Consider the following 12036-nt stretch of genomic DNA (forward strand, 5'->3'; position numbering starts at 1 on the left):
AATTTTATTGACCATGATTGATTTATGAAAGCATTAAAAGGGTAAACCATCAAAGGGGGTGAATACTTACAGTGGGGAAAATAAGTATTGAACGCGTCAACTTTTTTCTCATCACATTTATTTCCAAAGATGCAATTCAAACAAAATTTCTACCAGACATTGATATTAACTCAAATAATCCACACATGAAAAGAAATCACAACATTCAGGTCCATAAATAATGATTATGTGGAATTAAGTGAGATAACACAGGAAAAAAGTATTGAACACGCTAACTGAGACTCATCTAATACTTGGTGGAGAAGCCTTTGTTTGCAATGACAGCTTCCAGACGCTTCTTGTATGTTTTAACTAATCGCCCACACTGCTCAGGTGTGATTTTAGCCCATTCCTCTGCACAGATTGTCTTTAAATCTTGAATATTCTTTGGTGCCCTCTGGTGAACCCTTTTCTTGAGTTCTTTCCACAAATGTTCAATTGGATTTAAGTCAGGTGATTGACTAGGCCATTCTAACAGATTGATTTTCTTTTTTGAAACCATTTGAGAGTCAACTTTGCCGTGTGCTTTGGATTGTTGTCCTGCTGGAAGGTCCAGCCACATCTCATCCTGGTGGATGGCAGCAGATTCATATCAAGAATTTCCCGATACACGGCTCCATTCATTGCTCCGTCAATTATATGAAGTTTGCCAGTACCATGAGATGAGAAACAACCCCATGCCATGATGCTTCCACCTCCAAATTTCACTGTTGGTATAGTGTTTTTTGGGTGATGTGCAGTGCCATTTCTCCTCCAAACATGGTATGTAGTATGACAGCCGAAAAGTTCAATTTTGGTCTCATCTGACCAGACACATTCTCCCAGTATTCTACAGGCTTGTCAAGATGCTGTTTAGCAAACTTTAAACGAGCTTCAACATGTCTTTTGTTGAGGAATGGAGTCTTGAGAAAAAAGGTGACGCGTTCAATACTTATTTTCCCCACTGTATGATAGGCACTGTAACTGATTGTTACAAAAATAGCACAGCTTCATTATTACTGCAATATCATTGACCATTTAGTTGTCAATAGTGCTAAAAATACAAGAATATTATGTAAAAATGAGTCTTTCAGTCAAAATTCTATGTACAATTTTAAAGATTAAACAGGTCCTCCTCACAGAATGTAATCACATGAGAATGAAAAGCTCAGATTACAACTTTATCTCCTAAAGCATTTTGCTCAGTCTTCCCTGCTAGACGTGATTCATGCATCATGAGATGCTGCACAATTCAGCGGACCTTGGCATGAACCTTGAAGGGAACGGGTACACGAGTAATTCCAGTAATGCCTTCTGTAGTCAGTTCATCTCCATCAGGAACAGAAAAAGAGAACTTCTGCAGTAAACCCACCAAAAACAGAAACAGCTCCATTTTGGCGAGGCCTTCTCCAAGACATGCACGTTTCCCTGAAGAGTCCAGAAAGATACGCAGGTTTAAAATCTTTAGATGAGAGTTTATATTAGCTGTTAATTTGTAAAATGTGAATGTGGTGGTCTGTACCTGCAGAGAAAGGCAGGAATGCTTCTCTCTTCACAAACTTCCCTTCAGCATCTAGGAAGTGTCCTGGATTGAAGGTGTCTGGAGTCTCCCATTCGTTCTTGTCAAACAGCACAGAGGTCAGGAATGGCAACAATAATGTATCCTGAAAAAAACAACCAAAATCCACACAGGACAACACTGAGGTACGCTGCAACACTTGGCTAATTAAACACACTTTAAATGACTGTAAAGTAAGTGAACCTTTGGAATGAAGTAACCACCCAGTGTTGTATCCTTGGCAGCTATCCTTCCTCCATTGAGCGGAACAATATTTCCCATCCTCTGAACTTCGTGGATGACAGCGTCGGTGTAGGGCATGTTTGGTCTGTCAGCTACGGAGGGCGGGCGGTTTTGTCCGATCACCCTGTCTATCTCAGCCTGAACTTTCTCTGTAGAAGTAAATTCAAGGACATTTTTAGGTAAATGAATAAGCCATGTGTTATGGCCCTGGGCCTTGTGAACTTTAGGGAATCCATCACAGTGGTTGGTAAATGTGTGGGGGTAAAAGAAACGTGAGGGACCTTTGAATTGTTCAGAAATGAAAACAGAATACTTATTGTTTATTTTAGTTTCTGGGAACTACTGCGGTGTATTTTGGTTTTGAGAAGTGAACAGTAGGGCCTTTATTTTGTACTGATTGTCCTTCACTTTCTTCCTGGATTTGTAATGCACATCAGCTACAAACAACATTTGGTTATGTTTGTTTTGTTTAATTTCAGTAACACCCATTTGCTTTTAGCCCATTACATTTTGTGTTATTTTAAACTTACTCTTTCAAAAAAAATCCCCACCTCACCCTCTAGAATTCAGCGTTTGTTCTGCTTTCTTTTTGCTGCTTCTTGACCACCCTAGAGAGCTGGATCATAACATCATGCAAAGAATTCCTATCATTTTAAGCTAGAATGTTAGTTTGTTAATCAGTCCAGCTCTTTAAACTAGACTGAACAATTACTTAGATTACCATGAAACTTTGTTTTGGTGGAAGTAATCTTCAGAGCTTTTTTCTGCCACCTCCACAAAAATATTTCGGCAACAGTTACATGGCTTGATTTTAGGACTAACTGCGGTTTGATTTTTAACCAAACATTTGCAAAACAATCTTCCCATTAACCCGTTGTGCTTCACATTTGGTACTAATTATCCCCCGCCACCACGAAGTGGAAAGGGGGATATAGGTTTGGCCTCCGTCCGTGCTTCCGTCCGTGCTTCCGTCCGTCCGAGATGAAGGGGACAGCTTTTCTCGGAAACTATTACAGCCAGGATTACGAAATTTAGTGTGTAGCTTCACACCATGGACACCTTGATCAAGTTTGAAAATGAGACCTGTGTGACAATATTTAACAGAGTTATGGCCCTTGATCACTATTTTGGATAAAGACTCATAGACATCACATGTGGCGGGGGATATTGATGACCATGTCGTCTTGTTCACAAATGCCAGCATACTACTTTAAGATGGTGAACACAGGAAACAAAATTTCTGTTAAACATAAGCATGTTAGCCTTTAGCATAGCCTCACAAAGCTGCTAGCATTGTTTCCATGCTCCTTTGTATGTTCTTGTAGAGCCCAGCACATTACTTACCCTGGATCTCAGGGTATTTCATGAGGTAAACCAAAGCCCACAGCAGAGTGCTGGAGGTTGTGTCTGTTCCAGCCATGAACAGATCCAGAGAGCACAGAGCCAGATTGGTCTCAGTGAAGCCCAGCTCACCCTCTTTGTACTGTTCAGATATGCAGAAAAGACACTTGGTAAGTGAGTGGTAGCTTGACAGAAATTAAAGTGTTCTATTGTGAAATATGTGAGAAGCAGTTGTCCGCTTACCTTCTTCATCTCAATAAGGAAAGTGTCGATGTAGTCTCGAGGATTGTTGCAGTCCAGGTCCTTTCTGTGCCTGTTTACTTCCTGACCGATGAAGTCTTGGATGATGTTGTAATTGGAGAACATTTTATTGTGAGGACCTGGCAGGTACTTCATCACTCCAGGGAAGGAGTCATAGAGCTACTCGGAATGAAACAGGTGATGAGAGAAACATTTCTTAAAAATCCAAATTTTAGACTCCTCTCTCCTTTTATCGTGGCCATTTTGAGGCAAGTCAGGCAGGAGGCACAGCGGAAGACCAAAGAGGAAGTTTATAGATGTAGTGAAAGAGGACATGAAGTTAGTTGACGTGGTCTAATACCTTTTGTAAACCACCACATCTCTCAGTCACTTACAGAGAACTGACTCCTACAGTAACGCCAGAGTACTAAATGTTAATGACTTACTAGACCACATATGTTTCCCTGCAGGCGAAGGGTCTCAGAGATATACTGAAGAATCATCTGGAAGTTGTGGTCACTGTAGTCAAACCTTTTCCCCATCACCAGCTGGCAAATAATGTTGGATGCAGCATTGTTGAAAAGGGTTCCTGGGCTGAAAGGTCCACCTGAAGAAGACGAGAAGTCTGCTAAAAAAGTAAAAGGCAATTTTGCTTGCTTGTGTAGGATTCTAATTGTATTGTAATCCGTTTGTTTCTCTTCATGTGTTCTTTTGTGCCACCTGGTGGTAGCAGCACTTCGGCAGCACGAGAAAGGAAGCGAGTCAATACCAACAAATAAGTTCTTTTCCATACATACAATTATACCAGCATGTTTATGTAAGTATTTCTTGGGTTGAGCACAGTATTTTTGATGATTTTTAGTTTTTACAAATGGATGCATTAGTGTTTGGTAGTTACAACACGGGTACATATGTAAATAGTATTAACTGCTTTATTTCATATCTTCTGTTCCTTGTCGAAGCTTTAAGCATCTGTTCACGAGTGTACGTCAGTAATCTTTGCTCTACTGATGTATTACAGATAGTGTGCGATATTCTCAATGATTACTTGTTTTGTATTTTGTGCTTGTTTGCAGTTTTAAAAGAAAAATGCAATGTTTTCCTGTTTCAATGCTGCACAACTCAACAAACCATCTGACTGGAGCATTTCTTAAGCTAGCTGTATAGCTAAAAAAAACACATATCAACTTCTAGTGTTGATAGCATAAGGATCCTGTGTTGTACTTATTGTAAATCACCTTTTTCCTTCTCTATTTCCTCCTGCAGGTGTTGAAGCTCCTCACAGATACTCTGTTCTGCGATGTTCTTGCCCATTCCAAAGGTGCGTAAGGTTGACAAAGCAAAGCGTCGCTGTTTCTTCCATATTTCACCATTGCTCTGGAACAGACCACCTACAGGCACAAACATGCAGAGGTGAGGAAGAACTCAAGGCAGTTTCTGTAGAGAATGTGACAAGAAACAGAGATTTTGTTCACGTGAGGTTCCTGAGTATATCCTAACAGCCATTGCACTGTATGGTCGATCCACAAAGTTGTCAGCCTGTGCCACTACAGCTTCTTTCACCATCTTGTATCCAGACACAAACACCATCTTATCGCCTCCAAGGCGGACACTGAATACATCCCCATAGGTCTTCTGCAGCTGTGGACAAGAAACAGATACCAATGAACCACAATCCATGACTACATTAGTTAAACAAAAAAAAGAAAAAAAACAACTACCAAAACAAAAAATGAATAGGCTACCTTTTCAAATGGGTTGCCAGGTGTATTTAGTTTTCAGAATTTAGCCTTGAACAAAAGTGCACTTACACTGTAAAGACTATGTATATTGTGGCAATCGTGAGTTTACAATGACTCCTACAACTCTTAAATTTCTGGCATCCGGTATCTTTGCCACAAAAAACATTCATGCACTATGGTTCCTGGCTTTTCCCTTCAGGGGTCGCTGCAGCAAATCATCTGCTGCCATCTAACCCTGTCCTCTGTATCCGCTTCTCTCACACCAACTAACTCCATGTCCTCTTTCACTGCATCCATAAACCTCCTCTTTGGTCTTCCTCTAGGCCTCCTACCTGGCAGTTCAAAACTCAGCATTATTCTACCAACATATTTACTATCCCTCCTCTGTACATGTCCAAACCATCTCATTCTGGCCTTTCTGGCTTTATCTCCAAAACATTTACCATGAATGGTCCCTCTGATGTACACATTCCTGAGCCTATCCATCCTTTGTCACTCTCAAAGAGAACCTCAACATTTTAATCTCTGCTACCTCCAGTCCTGCCTCCTATCTTTTCCTCAGTGTCACTGTCTCAAATCCATGGAACATTGCTGGTCTCACCATTGTTTTGTACACATTTCCTTTCATTCTTGCTGATACTGTTGTATCATACCTGACACTTTTGTCCGCCTGTTCCACCCTGCTTGCACATGTTTCTTCACCTATCTTTTCCATACTCTCCATTGCTCTGGACTGTTAAAGGGGACATATTATGCAAACCTCACTTTGTGAAAGTGTTCTTATGGTAGTGTGTGTTGCAGTAGCCTCATTATGAGGTTGAATTTGACCGCGGTTGAATTTGACCATCCTGACCGCGGTTTGAACGCAGAAGTCGTGTGGAGCCGGGACGTGAGCGCGCGTTCTGCTCTCTCGGCTTCTCGTAGTGCCTTGCTGAGTGTTTGCTTTCTGCACAGCAGCGGGTGGCTCCCCACTCTCGGCTGGTGGTGGCCGGCGGCTGGCTGCCGGCGGCTGGGGAGATGCTCCGGCAGCTGGGGAGATGCTCCGGCAGCTGGGGAGATGCTCCGGCAGCCGGCCGCCGAGGCACTACGAGAAGCCGAGAGAGCGGAACGCGCGCTCACGTCCCGGCCCCCCACAACTTCCGCGTTCAAGCGTTCACGTCAGGATGGCTGAGTGCGGGCCCGGGGAAGAAGAGGAGCGAGAGACCGAGCCGCCTACGTCGCCGCCGCTCTCCAGACGGCTGCTACCGGTGCCATGAGCCTAGTCACTTTGCACGAGACTGCCTGGCGCCCGCACCGAGAAGCCGAGCTCCAGGAAACGAGAAAAGAGTGGTGCTGTGAGGGAACCGCCACTCCAGAACCCCCTGGCTGGCTGCCGGCAGCTGGGGAGATGCTCCGGCGGCCGGCTGCCGGAGCATCTCTCCTGCTAGCAGCTGCTGCCTGTGGTGGCCCACCGTTTCGTCAAGGGGCGGCGGGTTCTTGGTGTGGTGGAGCTGTCAGGGATTACGGGAGCGAACTCTCCGCTGGCCGGCTCTTTTCCTCTTGGGTTTGCTCCCAAGAGGCGGCTCAGTCCCTCGGTGACAGCTTGTTGGAGCTCCCTCAGTTCTTCCGCCATCTGCAGTCAGGCGAGCGCCATCCCACTTCTGACACCAATGTAGCACTGAGCGCGTCCTCTCCCAGAGAGGGGAGGGGGAGTGGGCGCGGGCGCGGACAGATGCGTTCATTTGCATACCTGGAAGCAGGCCCAAAAACAGCCTGTTCTGAGGAGGGCTGGTGAGAGTGAATTTTTCGACCGCTGAAACTCCGAACAAAGGATGATTTTGGGGTGAACAAACTTAAATACTATGTTTTTGGGCTTCTGAGACCTATATGATGTGACTGAAAAATAGCATAATATGGGACCTTTAACCGTAAGTACTTAAAATCCTCCTCCTTCTTTATCACTACTCCCTGTAACCTCACCATTCCACTCAGGTCCCTCTCATTCACACTCACGTATTCTGTCTTGCTGCGGCTAAATTTCATTCCTCTCCTTTCCAGGGCATACCTCCACCTCTCTACATTTTCCTCCACCTGTTCCCTGCTCTCACTAAAGACTGCAATGTCACCTGCAAAGATCATCGTCCATGGAGATTCTTCTCTAACCTCATCTGTGAGCCTGTCCATAACAACAGCGAACAAGAAGGGGCTCAGAGCTGATCCTTGATGCAGTCCCACCTCTACCTTGAACTCCTCTGCAGCACATCTCACCAGTGTCTTACAGCCCTCATACATGTCCTGCACCACCATAACATACTTCTCTGCCACTGTGGTATTCCTTAATGCAATACCACAGTTCCTCTCGGCATCGCCATATGCTTTGAGAAATATCCTGTAGTGTTTAACTTAATTCTGTTCAATTGATCGAATCAATCGCCTAGATTTATCAGAATGTCTCAGGAGAATTCACACCTGATGAAAACATGCACATCAGTAATCAATTTTAAAAGCAGAGTTTGACAAAAATGTCATATTTAAATTTGAAGTAAAATTTGATAATGGATGCATTGACAAATAATATTACTTCAATTGTTTATCTGCAATGCTTACAAATCTCATTCAAGGAAATACATATATATCACTCAGTACCTTGGTGAAATAATTGTGGAGGTGTTTTCCATCCGCACTCAAGAAATTCCCCACGATGGGTAGACCCCGTGGTCCTGGAGGATAGTTTGGTGGATTCCTGTGTTTAACGTAGTCTGCGATTAGAATAAACAGAAGAATAAACAGGAATAGTCCCTTCAGGTCAAAACTCAGCAAAAAATTAAAAGGCCACATGGTTAGATGGTTAACAGCAGCAGCCAGGAGGATCGTCCGTGCTTTTGAGATTTTGTACGTTGTCGCTTGAAAAATTGGTGTTGCAAAGTGTTTAAAAGGCCCGTCCACACCTGATATAAACTAATCCGTTCAAAACAGACAGTGGAAAAAATGCCACAGAGTACAAAAGATGCCTATGATAGGTGACTTATTTAACCAGAGTGTATTCCCCTTTGACAACCAAGACCTTTGTTGTGTACATATTATGTAACCTAGCAATATCAATACCTAGCACTGGACCTAGTCATGACCTGCTGACAATGATCAGGACTCCAGTAAACTCTGAAACTGAGGACGAAAGTTCTTCAAGTTTGAAAAATAAATGTTTTTTTGCTCAAAGTGATCTAATATTTTAGTTTTTTTCTCCAGTAATATAAGATAACAGGGCAATCAGAGTGTAAAAACTTTGATGGGGATAATAAAGAATAGCAAACACTTTACATGGACTCACAGAACACTTTATGTCAGACTGTTCAGAAAATATTATTGTATCAGCATAATTGTTTTCATAATTTTAGGATAGCATTTATTAAATGTATGATATGTATTATTATTACTCCGCCAAGGATTGGCAGAGTTATGTGATGATCGGCATACGTTTGTCCGTCTGTCTGTGTGAAACGTTACTCAAAAACAGGATTCACGGATTTGGATGAAATTTTCAGGGAAGGTCAGAAGTGACACAAGGACCACTTCATTAAATTTTGGCATTCATGTGGCTTTTAGTCTGGATCCACAGATTTGTTAAGGATTTCCCATTGGGAGATACAGCTGCGGCACGGTATTGTTGTAACCATGACAACAAGTGAACACTGTGTCAGATACCTGCCGACGACCATGATTGCGATCCTACTACAAATTGACCATGATTTATCAGTTGGAAATCATACAAGGAACAAATGATCGTATCTAATGACAATCCACAATGATCACAATTGAGTCACAACAGTTTCGGAGATGGAAATGTCTTTTTTTCACCCACAACTGCCCGGCCAGGCAAATCAAACCCCAAACCCCTGGGCAACAAAACAAAACCAAAAAAAATTCAAGTGCGCTCAGGAAAATCCTGCCGCCACCTTATAACGAATGTCCGACGAGATGGTCCGAAGTGATAGCAGGTCCGGGGTGATGGAGATGGAGATACGGACGTGGATGGGCATCAACACAGTGGCAGATGGATGAAGATGGAAGTCCCACTGAAGAGAATCCTCAAAAAAAAAACAGCCTAGGCAAATGTGCAGGGCAATTACTCATACAATCCATAATAAGTGTCCAATACATTTACTTCAATAAAGTTGCCATTCTGCCAGTCCTTTCTTGGCTTATAACAGGCAGTACACATAACAATACGACATATCATAGATGAACAATTAACCTTCTGAATTTAAATACATCTTTCCCTCTGCCTACAGCTGATAATGCAACACATTTTGACAATTTAACACATTACTAGGACTCAGTAACTCACAGCCTAGCTGAATAAAATGTACTCTGGCATTTCAACAAATACTGGTCAACTCCCTCCCCAGAAAGTCACTCCCCAGAAAACTCACTCCCCATATGCTTAGGTTACTTACCTATAACTAGCTGAAATCCATGGATGATATCATTTTACACTGAAAGCTGAAATACCCTAACCCTAACCGGGGAGTGAGTTGACCAAGGAGTGAGTTAACCAGGGAGTGAGTTGACCAGGTACCCATTTGAACACATGCAGCATCTAACTAGCCAGCGCTGAGTGGCGATGATTCATTTTACACAGTAAATTACTCAAGTAGCAACCACATTCAACTCAGCAAACGCATAAAACAGCTAACATATGTTAATGAAAACCATTTAATTCCTATCAAAGTTATCCCGACTGTTCTTTTAGACAGATTACAGAGCTCGGGTTTACCGGTTTAGCTTTACTTTGCTAGCGTTAGCATGCTACATCAAAACCTTGAAGAACACCCATTACTCACTGGAATATCAATTTCTACGAGGTGGTTCAAAGGCGTCTGGTGATTTTCAACTACTTCTGTAAATTTTGCGGTTGACTTGAGTGTCAACATACCTCATTTATGGTTCGTTTTTAAGTAAATCCAGCTCGAGCTCCACATAGGACTGGAGGCAGCAAGAGAAAGAAAAGATGGCATATTTCGGTAAGATGTCCACCCCTTGCACTTTTTCGCGCACTAAACAGACCTATCAAATTCAATCTTAGGGACAATAGACCCTGTGCACGTCAAAAATGCTAACTTCCGGGTTCTGACCGGAGAGTCTTACAGGTCCTTCCGGAGGCTATTTCGCAGCATGGATAACATGGAATCAAAAAAAGAAAAACACCGTTTTCTCGGCAAAACAAAAAATCAGATTTCTGCGTGTTCAAGGTCGATATGGGAGGTACTGTAGTGTACCATTATGTTCGGCTTCTGGTGTTTATAACAGTTCTATAAGCCTTCACCGTTTTCCAAAAGACCGGCATTTGCGGGCTCAGTGGCTTGCCAAAATTAGACGAAAGAAAATGTTTCACACTGAGCTGAGGATCGGGAATATTAGTGCATAGTCACTGATCAAACAGCAAATATCTGATAAACTATAACAACAATCCGTGCAGTCTTCAATCATTTGTTATTCCGTTTTGACATTTAATCAAATATAGAGGAAATCCAAGCATTTGTCATTTTGTTCAAACAAAACTACAAATATAAAATGTCTTGCTGAACTCGACTAACCCTTTAAGCTGCAGTCAATTCCAGCCATTTTCAGTACAAAAAAACACTAACATTCTATTTGAAAATAAAAATATGACGAGAAATACAGGGAATATTGGACGCGCATCGCGAGGTGCATTTCCTTGAAAACGACCTATTCGTAGAGTATATACCGACTTCAAGACATGTTTTGGACAAAATATGTTACTGGCTTGTTTCGTCTGGATGTCCAAGGTTGGATTATTGCTGTTTTTTGTGGAATATTTTCATCCGTGTGTAATAATGAACCCGGAAATGTGAGTCGTGCTGTGTACATTGAAGCCGTGTACAGAAAATGGATGGATGGATATTCGTTGTTTGTCGGACAAACGTGTTTATATTACCCGCTGTGGTAATCACATCTGAAAGTGGTTTATACCGGCGGATTCATGAGAATCTAAGTTTTCCATCGGCGTGTAGTGTTTGTATAATCGCGTTTGCAGTTTCAGACATTTAGCAAATTGCTTATGCAGATCTCAAAGTGTACCGCAGATGGGACACTGAAGCACAACTGAAGCGCAACGGGCTAAGTACCAAAGACTAAAGTGTAAAGTGGATTCTAGTAGCTAACTAAGCAAAAAATAGTAATGTATAAATACTGGAAAATAAAATGATATGGTGCATGTTTGGCAAGCCCTACAGTTAAGCTAGCGCTAGTTATGTAGGATGCGATGCCACTTACCTTCAAAGTTATATATGTACTGGGATATATAAAATTTGAATCCCTTTTCCCGTTTGCTTTAAGGAGCTGACGCAAAATCATCATCGAGACGATAAACATCGTCAACAGAAATTTTAGGCAAGTTGCCTAGGCATCTGGAAAAGTAAAGTGTACTGCTGGCTTCTTCCATTTTGACAGCGCTGTAAGCAGGACCGGAAGTAACTGCAGCACCCGGAGTTTTTCAACCGGAACTAGCACATGCTATCGTGCACAGGGTCTATAACGGCCTTCTGCTATCACCTTGTGGCCAATTTGAGGTACTAATTCCCCTGAGAGAAATGGCAATTAAGGGACTAACTCAAAATATTGGCTAAAACACATTATTAACAGCCTGAGATTACCTACCTGGGTTATATACAGAATAACCCGACTAAGTCTAAATCCTCATAGATTCCTATGTTTACAACCTGGTACAAAAATGGTTGTGGTCTCTTTGTGTCTTTGCTTTCCTTCCTCCTGGATTTATGTTTTGCTATTTTTGTGCACCTGTGCATCAGCTGGTGTTGGCCTGCAGAGAACAAAAGGAGGAGCTCTCAGCCATGATGTCTTGCAGCCAATGAAGAAGTCATCCTTACTTTCCTT

General features: G+C 42.4%; 1 protein-coding gene across 1 annotated transcript; it reads right to left on the bottom strand.

Annotated features, from left to right (window-relative positions):
* Positions 1-540: 540 nt before the first annotated feature.
* LOC110952300 (cytochrome P450 2J6-like) lies at positions 541-8189 on the bottom strand. The gene is made up of 9 exons (XM_051947137.1): positions 7768-8189; positions 4876-5041; positions 4639-4791; positions 3847-4007; positions 3404-3580; positions 3164-3302; positions 1781-1968; positions 1541-1682; positions 541-1446 (listed from the first exon to the last, which is right to left on the bottom strand). The coding sequence occupies exons 1-9, from the start codon at positions 7957-7959 to the stop codon at positions 1271-1273; spliced, it is 1494 nt and encodes a 497-aa protein (XP_051803097.1). The 5' UTR covers positions 7960-8189; the 3' UTR covers positions 541-1270.
* Between the last annotated feature and the right edge of the window lie 3847 nt (positions 8190-12036).

The sequence above is a fragment of the Acanthochromis polyacanthus genome, chromosome 4 (assembly GCF_021347895.1).
Source record: "Acanthochromis polyacanthus isolate Apoly-LR-REF ecotype Palm Island chromosome 4, KAUST_Apoly_ChrSc, whole genome shotgun sequence".
Classification (NCBI taxonomy): domain Eukaryota; kingdom Metazoa; phylum Chordata; class Actinopteri; family Pomacentridae; genus Acanthochromis; species Acanthochromis polyacanthus.

Coding starts and splice junctions, on each gene's coding strand:
- LOC110952300 (XM_051947137.1), bottom strand. CDS start 7,959: ATGTGGCCTTTTAATTTTTTGCTGAGTTTTGACCTGAAGGGACTATTC. Junction 5,042..7,767: donor TCCACAATTATTTCACCAAG/GTACTGAGTGAT, acceptor TCTTGTCCACAG/CTGCAGAAGACCTATGGGGA. Junction 1,683..1,780: donor GTGGTTACTTCATTCCAAAG/GTTCACTTACTT, acceptor TGTTTTTTTCAG/GATACATTATTGTTGCCATT.